Source organism: Vipera berus (genome assembly GCF_964194415.1).
Source record: "Vipera berus genome assembly, chromosome: 1".
Classification (NCBI taxonomy): domain Eukaryota; kingdom Metazoa; phylum Chordata; class Lepidosauria; order Squamata; family Viperidae; genus Vipera; species Vipera berus.
In genome coordinates, this window is record NC_138202.1 from 120,204,555 (window position 1) to 120,224,989 (window position 20,435).

Sequence of the window (20,435 nt, forward strand, 5' to 3'; positions counted from 1 at the left end):
CAAGACACGAACCAAGATACAGGAGCTTTGAAACACTATCTGAGCGGTTGCTTTCAGCAAACCAGCCCTCCCCACACATTCCCTTTATAAAGAGTTCAGGGCGTGGCTTCTCTCTGCCTCCTTCCGAGGAGCCCCATTGCCTTCCTCTGTTTACTCCTACTTGACTGCCTCCTGCGTCGGGCGTCCTTGAACAGGGCCAGCTGTGGGTCATCTTCATCCACACTGTCAGGCTCACACAGCTGGGTCTCCATGGTCACCAAGTGGGAGGGGCCTGCCTGAGGGCTATCATCAGCAAGATCTTCAACCCCCTCAGCAAGGTCTTCAACACCCCCCTCCTCCACTGAGTCGTCCGACCCAACTGCCGAACCCACAGGCTGGCCCTGAATCACAACAACACCTGATAGGATGGAATCACAACCCATTTCTGTATTGCTTCCCAAAAAGTTACACAGACATGCTGAGGACATCATCAGGATTTAGTGAAGACTTTGCCTTTAAAGTTTAGCAATATCCCATGCAAAGAAGCCAAATAGAAGATAACAATGCAGCCAAACACCTAACCACATCCTGCAGAAGTATTTTGTTGGTCCCTCCTCAAAATATAAGACCCTTAAAATAAATCAGAAGTTTTTATTAGACAAATGTGGAAGTGAAAGAATCTCTAATGAGCCAAACACAGAAAGAGCAGCAATTTTTTTTTCATTAAGGGGGCTCCTGAGGAAGTCATCAGAATGGAGTGCTAATATAGCTCAAAATATAGTTCACATCTCAAAATGGAGTGCTAATATAGCTTTATTTTGTATAAATTAACAAATAACATTGCTTCTCTTATGGATAGTGAAGCAGTTACAACAGTGGGGGAATTTTTGTGTTTGGCCTGAACAGTTGCAACTGAACCAAGTTGATCTAGAACGGGGTAGGCAACCTTGGCTCTTTTATGACTCGTGGACTTCAACTCCCAGAATTCCTGAGCAAGCATGGCTGGCTCAGGAATTCTGGGAGTTGAAGTCCACAAGTCATAAAAGAGCCAAGGTTGCGTACCCCTGATCTAGAAGCATGCTGTTATTAATTACTTTCCTGGGTCATCCAGAGTTTACTTGAAATAGAGAAGGTGATTCTGTATTATTCTCCAGGTGTCTTGCATTTCCATTCCCATAATCCCCAAACTGCAGGACTAGCTGGGTCAGCATCCGACAGCTAAAATCAAATGTTTCTGGAGAACATCACAGATTGCTGAAGGCGGCAAAGATCGTTTTAGTTACAAGAAAGTGGGAAAGGGGGGATCTTTTATCTCGCTCGTGAGCTGTCCCAACTTTCCAAAGATGCCACATGCACACAGCCCGGCATCAAAAATGAGTGGCCATTCTGTAGTCCAAACCGGAAACATTTTTCTACAGTCCAGAAAAGGCGCGAGGGCGAGAGTCCAGCTGTCAAAGAAAGCCCTAACTTCCGCATCTCCAGGAAAGACTGGAAATGGGAGACACAGTGGCGGATCTCCTCTGATCTAATTCCCCAAGACACGCCGGAGCCAAAAGATCACTTCTGGCAGAAGCCGGTATCATTAAGTGGCTCTTCGTTCGCCCCACGCCCCACAACAACCACTAATTCAACCACGCTCATCTCCCGGCAAGCAGGTGGCCACCGCAGCCATGGAGTTGTGCGCCTGAGGCGCTTAAAAATTAGCTGGATCTTGCAATAATTGAAGGCAAAAACAGAGTGGCTAAACCGGGGTGTCAAACTCAATTTCATTGAGGGCTGCATCAGCATTGTGTTTGCCCTCAAGGGGCCGGGTGGGTATGGCCAGGGTGGGCGTGGCCTACTGGGTGGGTGTGACCAGCTCTACATTGTTCGCATCAAGGGTGCCTATGGGGGCCTGGGCAGGAGTGGGACAGATCTGAGGGTCTCTGGCAGAAGGAGGGTCTCTGGGCCAGGGCCAAGGCAGTGGGGGCCGTTCCCTCACTGTTTCCAGGATGGCTTTGCGGGCCGCATCTGGCCCCCGGGCCTTGTGTTTGACCTGTCTGGGCTAAACTCTTTTTGATGCTGTCAGAACAGAACCTGTGTATCTTTGTCTCCCAGGCCGCCAATTGCTCTGCGAACAGACAGCTCAGACACTTCCAGCGAGTTGTGGGGAACAGAGTGCGACCTCGGAGAGCAGACTGAATCTGCTTCTAAGAGGAGGCAGAAGAACTAAAGGAAATCTAAATCTTTTGCTTTCTTCTGTACCTTAATATCTCTGCGCAACCACAGATGCATGAAACTCCCCCTCCCCAATTGATTGAGCACCTCTTACAAGGGATGAGTAAGCTCTCGACTTTTCCTTTGTTTACTCACTGTGTATCAAAGAGCAGGGTTTCCCAACCAGGGATGCTTGCACCCCCGGGGGTGCGACATGATATTCCAGGAAGTGCAAAAAATTGGGTATTCAAAAGTAGTGTACATGCATAATTCATTGCCGTTATTTCGAACTTTTAAAAGGGATGCGAGAATATATCAGAAGTGTTCTAGGGGTGAGGGGTATAGAAAAGGTTGGGAGCCGCTGCCACAGAGGCACAGTAGCATCATCAAAAAGTGTGAAGGCATTATTAAAATGCTGAGATGTACGGTAGTTATTTATTTCACAGGCCCTGATTATCAGAGTAACTTTTTGATGATGGGTGCCAGAACAACATATTTACCAAGAATGCCATTATAAAATCTGCAGGAAAAATGGCATGGGGCTGAATTACAGGGCTTGCCAGCACCATACTGGTTTCTACACAACATTTTAGCCATGCCATGTGGCCAACCATAACAAATGCGAGGTCACAGCCTTTTACTTGTAAACACCAGATTTTTCTGCACTTTTATCTCTTTTTGCAACTTGCAACAACCAAAGTAAACAATTTTTATGTGTGATATATGAAGTTATCTACTGTAGTTGTTTCAGGATGGTTCATCCGTGAGGAAAAGAAACTATAACTACAATCATAGCTATAAGTCAGTAAAAGATCTGCACTTTGCATGCATCTCTCCATCTCTTCATTATTTCATCAAATGTTTCTACTTTACAGGCATTTAAACAGGAGAAAAAAATAAATTGCTATATGTTCTATATCAGCAGATGAATACTAGCTACATAATTTTGAGGAAAAATAGAAAAATGGGGAGCTACACTTGCAGCAAAAAGAAACTGAAAGCAAGCATTGATACTTCCAAGCTATTTCACATACTACAACAAACTATTCATGTGGGTAGAACTTTCAGCATCTATCATGTATAGCATTAGTTTCACACACACTGTACGCTGAAGTACTTAACATGCAAAGCAGCCCCGTAAGAAATATCTAAGTTTTGCAGAAGTTTATTGTTTTTTAGTGTTACTTCCTAGATCCTCTTCAGAAACCAGAAAAGATTATAAATATCTTAATAAAAGTCTCTACATCTTTGCCTTGGGATACAGAGGAACTTTATAAATTGTTTTGTCGTTGGTTCATTTATCCCATATCATCTTCAAGTGGATAGACTTTTCCAATATTTTTCTAGTTTAAAAACAATGTGGTAGTAAAGTACAAATCCAAGCCAGTTAATACCACATTTAAACAAGTACAACCATACCAAAGATATACAATATCTATTTGCTTGTGAAAGCTGATTCGCCACAAGTTACATTTTTTCCAGGCATTAAACATCATTTGATTTCCTTTACTCCATGTCTGATCCTATTTCAGAAGATTTCATTATACAATTCATTTGCACTAAAATATTTTAAGCAGGGGATGTTATATAACAACAGCTAGCAAAAACACTTCTCTTTGCTAGCACACAGAAACAATGTTAAATGGGACAATTCACTCTTCTCCATTCATATCCTGACTTTTAAATCTTTGCTGTATACATATCTTAATAACTCTCTGTAACTATTTCTAGTGTATAGTGCTGTATATGTTATACACACTACAAAAATAAATGTTGAAAAAATTAAATTTGGGCATGGGGGGAAGATTTTAACAGATTTCCAATTCAGGAGATAATGCAATTTCTGCAGAAAATATAAATGACTTAAAAACTTTATACAAGCTGGAAATCAGGACTGTAAATGTATCATAGCCTTATTGATAAAAAAGTTTACTTTTTAAAAAATACACTGGAATGTGTACTTTCTTTGAACCAGTATTACAGGTAGTCCTTATTTAATGTCCATTCCTTCAGTGACCATTTGAAATTACAGTGGCATTGAACAAGAGGCTCTTGTGACAGATTCTAATAATTCTTACAGGATTTGCCCAATGATATCAACTGGGACTGTTGGAACTTCAGTCATAAGTTGGCTTGGTCATATGACATCATGCGTTATGCCCCTCACTAATGAAGTAATTAAATTGTTACATATTGAATATTAACAGTTTGAGCACTGAGTCTTTTGTAGGCACAGCCAACACAACCGTGTTAACAGATGCAGTGCTACAGAGCTGAGGTACATGAAAGTTACCTCACTCCTTTACAGGTTGGAGCAAGCATATAGCCAAGCCCAACAAAATCTCCACTGCCGAATACCAATAATTTTACAAATGTGATTTTTCTTTGTATTAAAGCAGTCCCTTCCATTCTATTTAAGGCTGTTTGGCAAAGGCTTCTCACAATGGCATCTATTGGAAAATTAGTAATCATAGGGTGAGAGCTATACCTATTTTAATCTTCATATTAATAGCATGTTGAATACAGAAACATTTTGCCTACTTTTCCCCATATGAGCTAGCATGTTTCCAATCTGATGGAGGTTTCCAAATACTATGTTAAGAGTATCATAATGGGATTTGCCGATTATTCAAACTGACTTCTTAAAAGAAGTGATATCAGTTCTGCGGCATTCTTTTCCAGATGTTTGTTGAGCGGAGAGGATATAAAACAACAGAATGTGCTGTCAGATGTCTCTCTGTCTCTCTCCTTAACCACTTCTTTCCACAATTAAAAGTTATCCCATGAAGTCAAAGATCAGAGGTCGTGCATTAAAAAGAAGATAGTCTTGCTTTTCAATCCCACCCAACCTTTCCAACTGCAAATAGGATGATGTATGCTACATTATCAACAAAGGCTGCCTGGAAATTCTACTTTTCTTCAAAACACAGGAAAACAAAGAGTGAGTGCATGCCCTTTTATTATAGGTTTAACTCTGGCTGAGCATGCTGATAAAATATGTGAAGGTTGAGGGAAATGTTCTATCATCGATATAAATAATCAGCTTCGATATTAGCAGAAATCTCAGCTTCCCACTTGTCTCCATTGTTGAGCAGCTTCTCTTTGTTGTATAGGAGCTCTTCGTGTGTCTCAGTGGAGTACTCAAAATTGGGGCCCTGCAGAGACAGAGCAAAGAGACGTAGTAAGATCAAATCCAGACTGACATCTTAGTTAACAAAATAACCCATCCACTATCCCATTCACCTCCACAATGGCATCAACAGGACAGGCTTCCTGGCAAAATCCACAGTAGATACATTTGGTCATATCAATGTCGTAGCGAGTGGTTCTGCGGCTACCGTCAAGTCGAGTCTCTGCCTCAATAGTGATTGCCTGTTGAGGAAAAGGATTCTGAGTCAGGAGAGCACCCTGAGATTATTCAAAAATTAGCTGTAAACATCCTAGCAGTGGGATGTCAGGCAGGAGGATGTTGCCTCCCAGAGGCCTCCTACTCCCTCTCCTGGCTTGTTGCAAGCCCAACCCACAGAAATGATCAAATCCTGCTTTAGCCTACTGACATTCCAAAATCCAGTTTTAGAAGTCTAGACAATCCAAGATGAAATTTATCCATGATATAATAAATTCATTTGGAATGAAGGACCTGAGTCAAAGACATGCAACACTTAAGAAAACTAGACAAGGATAATACCACAGGAGAGAAGGGATTCTTGAAGACAAAAGTGCTTTCACTATAGCCAACAGAATTTTAGCATTAGATGGAACATACATTCCTAAATAATGTTCCCTTAGCAGTAGAGGAAAATCCCTGGTTTTAGCATTCACTCTAGAACTGTTTGCATATGCAAAGAAATCAGATAATGATATAATTTGGGCTAAGCCCCTACATTAATAAAAAACTGTTTTTTTAAATGCAGTCCTTTTTATTAATGCAGGGGCTTAGCCCAAATTATATCACTATCTGATTTCTTTGCACATGCATACAGTTCTAGAATTAAATTATTAAAGACTTTTATGAGATACTTTATAAAGCAGAGGAAATTTCAACAGAAAAAATACAGCAGTTCCTAAAAAAAGCAGACTTAACAAAAATTCCAGAGAATATTCAAAGTATATTAAATCGGAAAATATCAGTGATAACAGAGGCCATAAAAAAGCAAAAAAATGATAAGTCCCTGGGCCCAGATGGATTACCTGCGGAGCTCTACAAATCATTTCAAGATATACTAAGCCCAGTATTGAAAGAAATGTAATGAAATATTTTTGGAGGCTAAAATACCAAATACATGGACTGAAGCTAACATTACCTTAATACCCAAAGAAGACTCTGACTTGACACAAAAAATTACAGGCCAATATCATTATTAAATGTAGACTGCAAAATTTTTGCTTTAATAATAGCAGAAAGATTAAAGAAATTTCTGACTGAATTTATACATACAGACCAAAATGGTTTTCTACCTAAAAGACAGATAAAAAATAATTTAAGAATGATTCTAGATGTTTTAGAGTAGTATGAAATTCATCCAGGGAAACAAATGGCTTTAATATTTCTAGATGCACAGAAAGCGTTCAACAACGTAAACTGGCAATTTATGTTCCAGCAACTAGAACAGGCATGTCAAACTTGCAATGTCACATGATGTCGCGCAACGTATTGGGACTTTCCCCCCATTGTCAGCAATGGGGTGGGTGTGGTTTTGGCATGACGCATCCAGCTCACGGGATGGCAGTTTGACATGCCTAAACTAGAGGAAATGAATTTTGGAGAAAATTTTACAAATGTAATCAAAACAATTTATCATAAACAAACAGCTAAAATAATTGTAAATGGAGACTTTACAGAAAACTTTGACATTAAAAAAGGCACAAGATCTCCACTATTATTAACACTGGAAGTACTGAATAGAAATATTAGGCAAGATATAGAAATTAAAAGGCTGGAGATAAAAGATGAAAAATACAAACTACAAGCATTTGCAGATGACTTGGTTTTCATATTAGAACAACTGCTTCAAAAAAGCATTAAGCTTATAGAGAAAATAGAACAATTTGGAGAAGAAGCAGTGTTGAAAACAAACAGAAAAGTGCTAACTAAAAACTTAATAGAAAAACAAAAAAATCCACTAGCAAAAAAACCAAACCTTCAGATAGTTAAAAAAATATTTGGGAATTTACTTAACAGCAAGATGTGCAACAATAAAAGAAGACAACTATGTAAGATTGTTAAAACAAATAAAATTGGATCTGAAAAAGTGGAAAAACTTACAACTTTTAATGCTGGGGAGAATAGCAACAGTGAAAATGAATATCTTACCAAAAATACTCTTTTTATTTCAAATGATATCTATAAGATTGGGAAAAACCATTTCTGATAAACTAAATACAACAATACTGAAATTTATCTGGCAAGGGAAAAAAGCTAGAATTAAACTGAAAATGTTACAAGAAGCGAAAGAAAATGGAGGACTTGGACTGTTGTCGGACTGGACACTATACTACCAAGCAACTATATTAACATGGCTAAAAGAGTGGATAATGCTTAGAGATGAGACTATTATACCTAGAGGGGCATGACCTACAACTTGGATGGCATGCCTTTCTGTAGTATGAGAAGAATATAATACATAGATATTTTCAGAACCACTTTATAAGAAATGCACTTCTTTTAGAATGGGAAAAAATAAAAGCAAAAATGTATATTAAAATACCTGGTGGCTTTCAACAATGGAAGCATCTGCTTACCCAAACTTAATCAATTACGAGAAAGTTGTGACCTATAAAGATATTTTAGACAATGAAGGGAAATTGAAAGACAGACAAGATTTACAAGAACAAGGTATTGAACTATCATGGTGGCTATATTTGCAAATTCAAACGAGATATGAAAAAGATGCTAAAACAATGGGATTTTATAAAGAACAGACAGAATTTGACCAGATACTGCTAAAAACAGATAAAAAATTGATTAAGAAACTCTATAAATATTTGCTAAACCTAAAGATGGAAGAGGAAACAAGTAAAAGAAGCAATGATAACATGGGCAAAGAACTTTGGACATAATATAGAATTAGAAAACTGGCAAAGATTATGCGAAAGAAATGCTAAATTAACGAAAGCGGTGGCTTACAAGGAAAACTTATACAAAATGTTTTACAGATGGCATCTTACGCTGGTGAGATTACCGAAAATGTTCAATACATCAAATAAGTGTTGGAAATGTAAACAAAAATCAGGTACGTATTATCATATCTGGTGGACATGCCCTAAAGCTAAGTGTTTGGTCAAAAATACATATATGGTTGGAAAAAATGATTAAAAAACATAAAGATTTCAAGCCAAAATTGTTTCTGTTAGGCATAATAGAAGGAAACTATGAGAAAGATTGTATATACTTAATTTTACATGTATTAACTGCAGCAAGAATTGTATTTGCCCTATATTGGAAAAATGAAAACTTACCAACGTAAGAACAACTAATTAAGAAAATATTAGACTGTGCAGAAATGGACAGATTGGCATTAAAGATAAAAGAAAAAGAAGACTCAGTGTAGTTTAGAACATGGGACAATTTTTACCAATGGCTAGAAAAGCGAGTGAGAGAGAAAGGAACATGAAATGTACTATGTAACATTGAATATATACTAGTAAGAAAAAGACTACTGAGCGATTAACTAACATATTATGACAATATAGAAATTAACTCTTATTTATTGTTTTTTAAATACATGAACCCAGACAATACGCTTTTTGCTAAATATTAAGAATGTTATTTTAAAAAACCCAACCCTTATCCTAACCCTAAAAACATTAATAAAATATATACAAAAAATAATAAAAAGCACTGTTTCAGTTCTCATTATTAACAGGTTGTGAATGGAATTCTGCAATCGAGAGACATATTCACATATATATTGTCACATCCAGACTTCACTGAATTCCTTGCAACTTACCTAATCTATCTTGGACATCTGGGAATGTACTTCCAGAAGGGAAATTAAATCACCTACCAGGCTGGAAAATATTAGAGCACAGGCTTTAGGAAGCTACCCAGAGCTTCATCTAGTTCCTTCCTGCTGCAAGGAAAATATCTTCCATCACACAAACGAAAAAAGAAGATGCAGCCATAGAGTAGCCACTAGGCCCATCCTATGACAGCTCCTTAACTCCGCTCACAATTTTCATCTGTAGTAGCTAGGAATCAAATGCTTTTTTGCACCGAATTTTGCAATATTTTTGAAAAAGTTTATTAAAGCAGCACATGTGGGAAAAGAAGAAAAAGTTGAAAAAAGAAGCCTCACCTGAGCGGGGCATACAGCTTCACACAGCTTGCAAGCAATGCAACGCTCCTCTCCAGATGGGTATCTGCGCAGGGCATGCTCTCCACGGAATCGGGGACTCAATGGGCCTTTCTCAAAAGGATAGTTGATAGTGGCAGGCTCTCGAAATACATAACTCATGGTCGTAGCTAAACCTAATTTCAAATGGAACAAATTTATACCATTGGTTTAAGTAAGCCAGAGCAGAGCAAAATTGGTGCCCTCGGAGGGCTGGAACTGCAATTTCATACTCTCAGTCATACCACATAAGACAAATGTGAACTGGAATCCAATTTATTTAAGAACACCAGGATGCCAAATTATGAAATTCAGAGTGTGTGTGTGTGTGTGTGTGTGTGTGTGTGCGCCAGAAGAGCAGGCAAGTATATATATCCCACTTCAAAGTAAGTAGGGTGAAGATCTGTTCCCCCTTGTTCAAAAATACAGATGACCAAATGGGTTAAATTTACAGGAAAAGGAAATTCCAATTGAATGGTAGAAAAAATCTTAACAGTAGGTTCAATGTAGAGCCAGCTGCCCTCAGAAACGGAGGCCTCCCTCATCACTGGATAGGGAAGCTAGACAGGGATTTGTCATGTCTGCTTTAATTTGGATTCCTACATGAAAGAGAGGGTTAGACTAAAATGCAAGGATCCTCCTCATGCTGTAGTTTTATAGAATACAGATATTTCCTATCTACTAGGAGTCTGTCTTCAAATGCCCATTCCAATTTGAAGTTGAATTTGAATTTTATTGAATTTATATACCGCCCTTTCCCGTAGGACTCAGGGTGGTTTACAGGGTACTTAAAACAACAATACAAAAATTAAAAACAATTTAAAAAGATTAAATTAAATCCCTGAAGAAATATAAAAACCCCAATTAAAATTCTCAGCCTGGGCCGGAAAGCTCGAAGAGCCAGGTCTTCAGGTCCCGGCAAAATGAACGAAGGTCGGGGGCAGTCCTAAGCTCCACAGGCAGCTGGTTCCAGAGGGCAGGCGCACCCACAGAGAAGGCCCTCCCCCTGGGTGTTATCCGCCGGCAATGTTTTACCGGCGGCACCCTGAGAAGGCCCTCCCTGTGGGAGCGCACAGGACGAAGGGAACTTGATGCCGGCAGCAGGAGTTCCCTCAGATATCCCGGACCCAAGCCATTTAGGGCTTTATAGGTCATCACCAGCACCTTGAATCTCACCCGGAGGGCAACCGGAAGCCAATGCAGCTCGTGGAGTAGAGGTGTTACATGGGAGTATCGGGGAACCCCCATCACAACTCGCGCGGCCGCATTCTGCACCAGCTGAAGCCTCCGAGTGGTCCTCAAGGGCAGCCCCATGTAGAGAGAGTTGCAGTAGTCTAAACAGGAGGTCACGAGCGCATGAGTGACTGTGCGTAGGGCATCTCAGTCCAGGTAGGGTCGCAACTGGCGCACCAGGCGAACCTGGGCAAAAGGCCCCCTGGTCACGGCTCCTATGTGATCTTCAAAACTGAGCCGTGAATCCAGGAGGACGCCCAAGTTGCGAGCCCTATTAATGGGGGGTAACACCTCACCCCCCATCGTTAAAGATGGAATAGTCTGGTTAACCCGAGATGCCGATATGCACAGCCACTCAGTCTTGGCGGGATTGAGACGAAGCCTGTTTCTCCCCATCCAGACCCGGACCGCCTCCAGACAACGGGACATCACGACGAGGGCATCACTGGGTTGGTTCGGGGTGGAGAAAAAAAGTTGGGTATCATCAGCATACTGATGATACCCCACCCCGAAACAACGAATGATCTCGCCCAGCGGCTTCATATAAATGTTGAACAGGAGGGGAGAACCGACCCCTGAGGAATTCCACAAACGAGGCCTCGGGGCGGATCTCTGCCCTCCCGTCAACACCAACTGCGAGCGGCCCAGGAGATAGGAGAACCACTGTAAAACGGTGCCTCCCACTCCCAACTCCGAGACGCCGCAGTAGGATACCATGGTCGATGGTATCAAAAGCCGCTGAGAGATCTAATAGGACTAGGACAGAGGAACAACCCCTGTCCTGAGCCCGCCAGAGATCATTCACCAGCGCGACCAATGCCGTCTCCGTGCTGTGCCCAGGCCTGAAACCCGATTGGTACGGGTCCAGATAATCAATTTAAAACAACAACAATCCACACATCAGAACACTGTTTCTCAACCTCAGCAACTTTAAGATGTGTGGATTTCTCAGAATTCCCAGGTCAGCAGGTATGGCCTAGGCCAGGGGTAGGCAACCTTGGCTCTTTTATGACTCGTGGACTGAAACTCCCAAAATTTCTGAGCCAGCTGTGCTTGCTCAGGAATTCTGGGAGTTGAAGTCCACGAGTTATAAAAGAGCCAAGGTTGGCTACCCCTGGCCTAGAAAAAGACAGTAAATTATATATCCAACTATTAGGCTGCAAGGACAAGAGGAAGCATAATAGGACAGAACAAGTAACTTCCTTTGGGTAAACCATTTTATGTCATTTCGCTTAATGCTCAAAAATAATAGCCATCACTTTTCTCATTATTTCTCACCTCGAATAAGTTCTGTCCACAAGAGGGTCTGTGCAGCTTTATCAGTGACCGATTTCCAGTCTGTTGGCTCCTCCTTTGCATTCACATACTCTGCAGCAAAACGAGGGAATTGTTGCCATTCAGAAGCCTCAAAGACATCACAGAAGCATTTTATAGGAAAGAAACAATAAAGAGACATGGCTAACCTAGCAAGAAGTATTAAAACAAGAACATGGAGAATGTAAGACGAAACAAAGCGAGCAGCTGATTGCAGGTGGATTTAGCTTTTAATGGTTTTTGTGTGCACAATTAAGAGAAAGATTGAAGGTAGACAACAGGACATTTGGAACTGAGTAACAGAAGACAGAATTTGAAACTGAAATGCACAGATGAACATGTAATTGCCAAACTCTTCAACTCTTGCTGAAATGTTAAATGTAGGACAAACAAGTGAATGTATGATAAAATAGCTGGAGAATTTTGGACATAACATACTGTTGGAACAGTAGGAAAACATGTGGTTAGAAGGATTGAAATTCACATAATGTCATAGCCTATAAGAGCATGTTTGTTGGCATATGACTCCAGAAAAATTATCCAGAATGTATAAAGGTACTTCAAATTTATGTTAGAATTGTGGACATACACAAAGAGGTTGGTTTGTTTTTTTCATGCTTCATGGACTTGTAAAAAAAAACAGTAAATTTTGGATTCAAATACATATACCGATACAAAGAATTTTAAAGATTAAAATTCAACTGAAACCAGAACTATTTTTCGTTGGGATTAATGGACTATTAGAAAAAAAGATTATTTTTATATATGAACAATGCTGAGAAACATACAAAAATGGAAAGATGCCATAATACCTCCACAGGTAATACCTCCACAAAAATGAAGTGATAATTTATGGATCTGATGATGAGAAAGGGTAGATTATAGAAAAAAGGAACCATATATATATATATATATATATATATATATATATATATATATATATATATATATATATATATATATATATATATATATATATATATATATATATATATATATATATATATATATATATATATATATATATATATATATATATATATATATATATAATTTTTTTCTAAGTTTACAATTAAACATTTAAAAAACAACGTGACGACTGGGTAATCAATAATTCAATTACATACATAAATATTTAGCACAAATCTCAAGTTACAACATCAGATATTTCCTTTTTCCTTTAATATCTACCATCTCATATTGAGCTAATATAATTCTTATTGTTATCAACTAAGTAAAACCATCTTTGTTACATTTATCGATAATTTTTAGCTTATACATATCTTAATTGTGTTTGCTTTCAATTCTTATATACAAGCAATGTCCTGATATTGCTTTTTTCCAAGGCTTTAATTTCCCCTCAACATTAAACTTAACGTTTGGTATATTATAATTTCCAAGCTTTAGGTGACCAGAGTTTCTCTTATCTCAACTTCTACATTTTTCCCTTTTTATAACAAAATCTAATATTCTAAATACACCTCTTATCTATTTGGATATAATCTTATTCTATTTTCTAAAAGTTATCTATTTTTCACCATTTTAAATCAAAAGTCTATTAATCTTATTACACATCTTACCTATTCAATTATGTTACTTTATTTTCTAAAAATTATCTATTTCCACCAAATTCAACCCTCTACAGTAGTATAAAATCACCTCTAATAAATCAAAACCCTAGTTCAGTGATGGCGAACCTTTTAGAACCGAGTGCCCAAACCGCAACCCAAAACCCACTTATTTATTGCAAAGTGCCAGGGCTGCACTGTGATGCCCTCTGGGGGGGGAGCCACCTCGGAGTGCCGCCTATGGCATGCAAAAACTAGGGGCGCAAAAATAGCCGCCGCAGTGCCGCGGGGTGCAGATACAAGGTGCTGCACCACGCAAGAACAGGGCAGGGCTAGTATCACGCAGGCACTAGCCCCACCCCATTTGCAGTGCGTGCATGCTCGCGGCCCTGTGCACACATGCATGCATGTAAAATGCTTCCCCCTCCCTTTTCTTCCAGTCCACCAATCGACAATGGTTGGTGACCTCTACTCTACCACCTCTACTCGAGCTTGCTAGTTGGCCGCTTCGCCTCCTTTGTGCTGGGTGGGGCTCCTGCTCTGGGCGGCGGTAGCAGGCATGCCAACAGAGGGCTCTGAGTGCCGCCTCTGGCATGCGTCCCATAGGTTAGCCACCACTGCCCTAGTTTCTTTCAGCCTTACTCTGGCTTTTTTCCTTTGCCAACTAACCTTGGTGGAGCAGCGGGCTAATGCCTCCTTAAGTAACACCAGCTGCCTGCAATAAGTGCAGGTTCGCATCCCACCAGGCTCAAGGTGGACTCAGCCTTCCATCCTTCCGAGGTAGGTAAAATGAGGACCCAGATTGTTGGGGGCAATTATGCTGACTTTGTAATAATGCCGCTTGGGGTGTGTGTGAAAGCCCTAATAAGCAGGCATATACATAGAATGAAGGCTACTGCTAAGCTTGTAAGCTGCCCTGAGTCTTCGGAGAAGGGCGGGATATAAATGGAATTAAAATAAAAAAAATAAAATAAAATAAAAAAACCTTCCATGTTAGTACTTTTGAATCGTCAAACACTTCTCCCTCTATTATTATTATTATTATATGTATTATTTCAAATAAGAAAGACCATTTAATTACAATTTTTTGGAAGAACATCAAAAGGAACCTTTGATGTTACCTTAGAGAGGGTAAAATATAAATGTACATATACTGCTATTAAGACCAGAAGCCACTTGTTTATTGCTTTTTATTATTGGGCTTGGTGGAGCAGTGGGCTAATGCCTCTTTAAGTAACACCAGCTGCCTGCAATTAGTGCAGGTTCGCATCCCACCAGGCTCAAGGTTGACTCAGCCTTCCATCCTTCCAAGGTAGGTAAAATGAGGACCCAGATTGTTGGGGGCAATAAGCTGACTTTGTAATAATGCCGCTTGGGGGGCCCCCGAAAGCCCTAATACTGCTAAGCTTGTAAGCCGCCCTGAGTCTTCGGAGAAGGGCGGGATATAAATGGAATTAAAATTAAAATAAAATAAATAAAATAATAATAAGCAGGCATATACATAGAATGAAGGGTATTGCTAAGCACATTGATTTGTGCTTAGATTGTAAGCCGCCCTGAGTCTTTGGAGAAGGGCGGGATATAAATGGGATTAAAATAAAATAAATAAATAAAAAATTTTCCCTTTTTTCTAATTTTTTTTTAATTTTATATTAACTTTCTCCTTTATCTTTCACTTAAAATTCAAATTGTTTTTACCCTGTAGAAAAACTTCTGTAATGAAATTTATACAGTAAATACATATAAAATAAATCATTATACAAAGATGACCACGCTAATAAAAGATTTACTATGGAAACTGCACAAACAGAAGGATAGGTCTCAATGTTCTTCGGGGGGGCAAAAATCTTGCAAAGAACATTGTCCATGTTCAAGGACACCGGTAACTGTTTCCTTACCTGTCCTATTCCCAGCAGAATCCATGAATTATCTTACGAATAATGACTTTACAAGTTGCACCAGCAGAGCATAATTTTCTGGGCCACTACATCTCACCGAGAAAAACTGTCCAAATTAAATTCTATGTTCCCCAAGAGGAAGGTAGTAGCATCTATAGAACATGACTTCCAAATGTATCCAATTATCTTGTGTTAGTAAATGCTAGTTTCCAGTGACCCCCTACTAAGAGTTTTGAGAAGCAGACAATGCACTTACTATAAGAAGCTCTGGAGGTTGTGCTGCTGAGATGTCGGGTAATATTCAGGGACATCGGGATCCCTGAAGAGTAACAACAAAAATAGAAACATTCATCCCCAAAGCCCCAAAGCAGGAACTTTCAAACCTAGGTTCCTTTTGATATTGCGTTTTTAAAATTTTGAGCAAACTCGTTCTAGAGCATCCATATAGTCTGGCAGCCATAAGCAACAAGAAATAGCAGAAGAAATGTTGAGTAAGCTGGCTATTACCAAGCAAAAAATTATTTTCATCCCGCTCGTCAATCAAATCGCAGCTAATACAGGTGGTCCTTGGCTTGCAACCATTCAGTGACCTTCTTAAGTCATTTCGACAATGACAACTTTGGGCTCAGTTGTATTTGTATTTCTACCTGTATTATGACGAGGATCATCTTGAAACAAGCATAATACAATTAGACCACTAGACTCTTTGAAGAATCTTGAGTGTCTTGTGTTTAGAGGCAACTTATTAGGCACTAAGATAAATGACAAATGACTAATATCATGCTAAGCACCAATTAAATCAGTGTGATTCACAGAACAAGCCATAACTGATCAGTTTTACACATTGCAGTAGGTTATAAACAATGATTTACAATTCACAATAGCTGTGTTCAGAAGTTACATCAAAATCAAAGAAACTATATTACAACTTAGCCCAATGCAAGAATACAGCTATGTCATGCCTATACTTGACATCAGCATCTTTATGTCCCCTTTATATTCCTCCTGTAAATACAGGGCATAGCTATAATATCTGAATTCTTATGTATTTTAAAATTAAAGTACAAAATTAATTTTTGTGACAAAGTGAATGTCATAAAATAAGCAAAAGCACATGACAGAGAAACTATTCTAAGGTTGATGTGGGGAAAAATATGAACTAAATTCCCACTTCATCAACAATGACTTTTACAATATATGCAAACATACACAATTACACAGCACTTTCTCTGTGACTGGCACTTAGATGTCAGTAAAAAGTGATCTAATCAGTTATTTCAAGAGATAAAAATTTCAAAGAAACTGTTCAAAATCCAACAACAATCTATTCTTATCACCTATTTGAAGACTTCTATTTAATTCCACAAGGATGATACAAAGTTAAAGTCAGCAATAGCACCTGAATAAATATTTTTACTTTGTTAGATACTGATTAATCATTATTTAGGAGAAAAATTCAAGGGAGAACAGTTCATCTTACTGGATGAAATTGCTATTGCTGACTCAGATCCAAATACACAGATGTCATACTCGCTACATCACGTGACGTGTCACGGCTCTTTTTGCATTGCCGGCAATGGGGTGGGCACAGCTTTGGTATGGTGAAACCGGCCCATGGGCCAGCAATTTGACACCCCTGCTTTAATAATTTTCATCATGAAATATCCTGCCTCCAAACAGTGGCATGGTTTCCATCGTTAAGATAAGAAACATATAGGAAGCTCCATCCCCAAGATGTAATATAATTGAAAGAAACTCACCAATCATGAAATAACTAGAAAATTCCCACTATGTATGTGATGGAATTCAACTATCTTCACATCAAGACTGCAGTTTATTGAGTGATTGGTCTCAGAGATCTAATTAACTGGAAAATGCAGTTAATTACATGAATAAGTATAATTAAGGTTTTGTGAGTTTCTAGGTAAAAAACAGTGTAGTTGAACTAGTGGATCCACGATCAAGTATCTACTGGACTATGGCTTTCACCTAGTGGCTTTGGGCCAGTCAGAATCATTCTTCCAATTTATCTTACAAGAGATTGCCACTATAATTCCCAGTTAGCTTTTAACAAAAATAAATGCAATCAATTAAGTTGCATGTAGCTTCTTACTGCAATCTACAAAGCATGTTCAGCATAAACTGCATCTTCTGAAGTTTTCATCCTGAAGAAACTTTGCAACACTACTTACCTGTCTGGGAAACCTGACGCACCATCCAGAGGACATGCATTTTCAGTCTGAGTCTAGGCCTTCTCTATAAAAGTAGCAAGAAAAAAATGAAGTTTAAAAATACTTAAAAGTAACCAGGTTCACTGGTTATTATAGAAATCCATAACATCATAAAGTGCCCTAAATACCGAATATACTTGCAGGTTCTGCAAAACTCAGATGAGGTAGGTGCTAAATAAATACATAGGGGGAAAGAAAGGATAGAAACTAAATACATTCAATTAAAAATAACTTAAAAGTCTTGTGAGACAACATTTCAAGTTCACAAGACAGAGCATTTACTCGTCTATAACCCGTGCCCATTTATCCACGAATAATGCAGTCCTTGGATTTAAATCTTGACGTTGCTCTGTGAAAGTGTGTCTGAGACAGCTTGTCAAGTTTGGTTCGATAAGTAGGATTTTATTGATTGCGGTTTTCTCAGCTGCTGGGCTGAGGGTGGTCGTGTGGGAACGTGCACCAAAAATACCCAAACAGGACACGCTTGTTTTGAAAATACAAAGAGCTGCAAACATGGAAATCATATCAGAAACTATTCTGAATCCCCAGTCACAGGCCCTGGGCCACCCAACCACGCTGGAAACATGGACAATGTTGTGCGCAAGCCGCTGCTTACATTCAGAGAACAAAGGAATCAGCGCAGAGAGCTTCAAAGTCACGAGACTCCGCAGAAAACAATCGCCCCTTCCAACTCTTCGGAAGACTTACTCCATCGAACGCCAGACAACAATGGCACGCATGCGCAAATCGCTTCGTGGTTACTTTCTTGGGCCTGAAAATCTCGCCAGGAGCTTGCGCTAGCACCAGCCTAAGTAACGCATGCGCATTTCTACGTCCTCGGGCCACTCTTGAAGGTCCCAGAGTCCGACGCTACTACGCGTCTCCCCCACCCCACCCCGACACTTCTCTCAGCGCAAGAATTTCCTGGTCCCACGGAAAGCCAAGTAGGACAAAAAAAAAGTCAAGAACTTACCCGCAAAAGCAGTGATGGAAACCACCGTTCTGCTCAGTGCCGCCGAGAAGCGGCAAGAATAACTAGGACCAATCACTACTTGGCTGAAACACCATTGGTTGAAAATGACCCGCGAGAGGCAGGACGTCCTTCGAGCTTTGGTAGAACGCTCGGAAACCTCCCAATATTTGGGGGCGGGGAAAAGGTTAAGTGCCGCCAGTTGGAACTGAGACTAAGTCATTGATTGGCTGAATCATTGTATCATTGATCCACGATCCTGCGTTGATTGGTAGATGTAACTTATCGGGAAAATTCGTAGAATGTTGGTTCGATAAGTGGTAATCTTTCATAATGCTTAGGTTGCTCAGTTTAGTTACGCTTAGTAAACCACTTATTTGTAGTTGTCACCGGCACCCTAGTTCGCAGGATACCCCATATTCATATTGTCTGGATCGTTTTTTACCCCCATCCCAATATTTATATTGGTTTGCGCTGCTTAAGTTCTGCGAAATAATAGATTTGGCTCACTTTATCCCTCACAGGGTGAAATTTGTACACTTCATTCCTACCAAAGCAAATGTAGGGCCTTTTGCAGTGTTATGTGTCTATGGAGATTCTCGATCATTCAAGTCATGGTTGTCCCAAAGGTATGTTTTAAAAGGCAGTTGGACTTTCTTGGTTTTTCCTTGAAAACGTTTTGCTTCTCATCCAAGCTTCAGCTTCTGGCTGAATGGTGAGGAATGGAAGGATTTATATTCTTTGCAGTCATTTGGTCGTTAGCATTCTGAATCGCAGAGGACACTTGGGGGTTATCTATAACCTCAGGGTCATCTGAATCAGAATGCAAATGGATTTGGAACCTTCTTGGGACTGCTCAAAGGACTGTGTTGATAGGCGATGGGTGGTGTCATATCTCTCACCCTTTGCTGAGAAAGGGTTCCTCAATTTTAATACAATGGCCTCTTTGACCCTCTTTCAAACTAGTGGTCCTCTCTGTCCAGAATATGAACTTCACTGTCTTCAAAAATGTGACCTTTGTCTTTCAGATGCAGATGGACTGCTCAATCTTGTCCTGATATGTTTGTTCTCCTTTTTTTCGCCATTTGTTTGTGAACGTATTACTACTTTTTCAATTCTACATTCTCAGCAATTTTTCATTACTGGCACATGATAATTTTTACAGTGTTCCAGTGAAAAACTTTGGTGTGTTATGTCATTGCTCATAATCATTTTGTGAGTCACCCTAAAGCAGGGCTTTTCAACCAGTGGTAGGGGTAGATTTAGATTTAGATTTTATTAGATTTATATACCACCCTTTTCCCGTAGGACTCAGGGCGGTTTACAAGGTGTTTAAAAGATCAATACAAAAATTAAAAACAATTTAAAATGATTAAATTCAGTCCCTGAAGTAGAAATATAAAAACCCCAATTAAAACTCTCAGCCTGGGCCGGAAAGCTCAAAGAGCCAGGTCTTCAGGTCCCGGCGAAATGAGCGAAGGTCGGGGGCAGTCCTAAGCTCCAGAGGCAGCTGGTTCCAAAGGGCAGGCGCACCCACAGAGAAGGCCCTCCCCCTGGGTGTTATCCGTCGGCAATCTTTTACCATCGGCACCCTGAGAAGGCCCTCCCTGTGGGAGCGTACAGGACGAAGGGAAGTTGATGCTGGCAGCAGGTGTTCCCTCAAATATCCCGGACCAAAGCCATTTAGGGCTTTATAGGTCATCACCAGCACC

The 20,435-nt window shown here is 39.7% G+C and overlaps 1 protein-coding gene across 2 annotated transcripts; it reads right to left on the reverse strand.

Moving 5' to 3' along the window:
* Positions 1 to 3,133: 3,133 nt before the first annotated feature.
* Positions 3,134 to 18,652, reverse strand: NDUFS8 (NADH:ubiquinone oxidoreductase core subunit S8). Of its 2 annotated transcripts, none has more exons than XM_081312510.1 (7): positions 18,462 to 18,652; positions 17,715 to 17,778; positions 15,779 to 15,841; positions 12,021 to 12,110; positions 9,474 to 9,646; positions 5,419 to 5,547; positions 3,134 to 5,330 (listed from the first exon to the last, which is right to left on the reverse strand). In XM_081312510.1, exons 2-7 carry the CDS (start codon positions 17,752 to 17,754, stop codon positions 5,199 to 5,201), a joined length of 627 nt encoding a protein of 208 aa, XP_081168636.1. In that variant the 5' UTR covers positions 17,755 to 17,778; positions 18,462 to 18,652; the 3' UTR covers positions 3,134 to 5,198. The 2 variants fall into 2 exon arrangements, with proteins under 2 accessions (XP_081168636.1, XP_081168635.1); XM_081312509.1 differs by having other exon boundaries at positions 18,370 to 18,650.
* Between the last annotated feature and the right edge of the window lie 1,783 nt (positions 18,653 to 20,435).

Bases quoted from the DNA above. Each gene is read 5' to 3' on its own strand.
- NDUFS8 (XM_081312510.1), bottom strand. From the start codon at position 17,754: ATGCATGTCCTCTGGATGGTGCGTCAGGTTTCCCAGACAG. The intron at 12,111-15,778 runs GTAAGTGCATTG...GTTTTGCTGCAG, and splicing joins AACCTCCAGAGCTTCTTATA to AGTATGTGAATGCAAAGGAG. The intron at 5,331-5,418 runs GTGAATGGGATA...CTGTCTCTGCAG, and splicing joins CTGTTGATGCCATTGTGGAG to GGCCCCAATTTTGAGTACTC.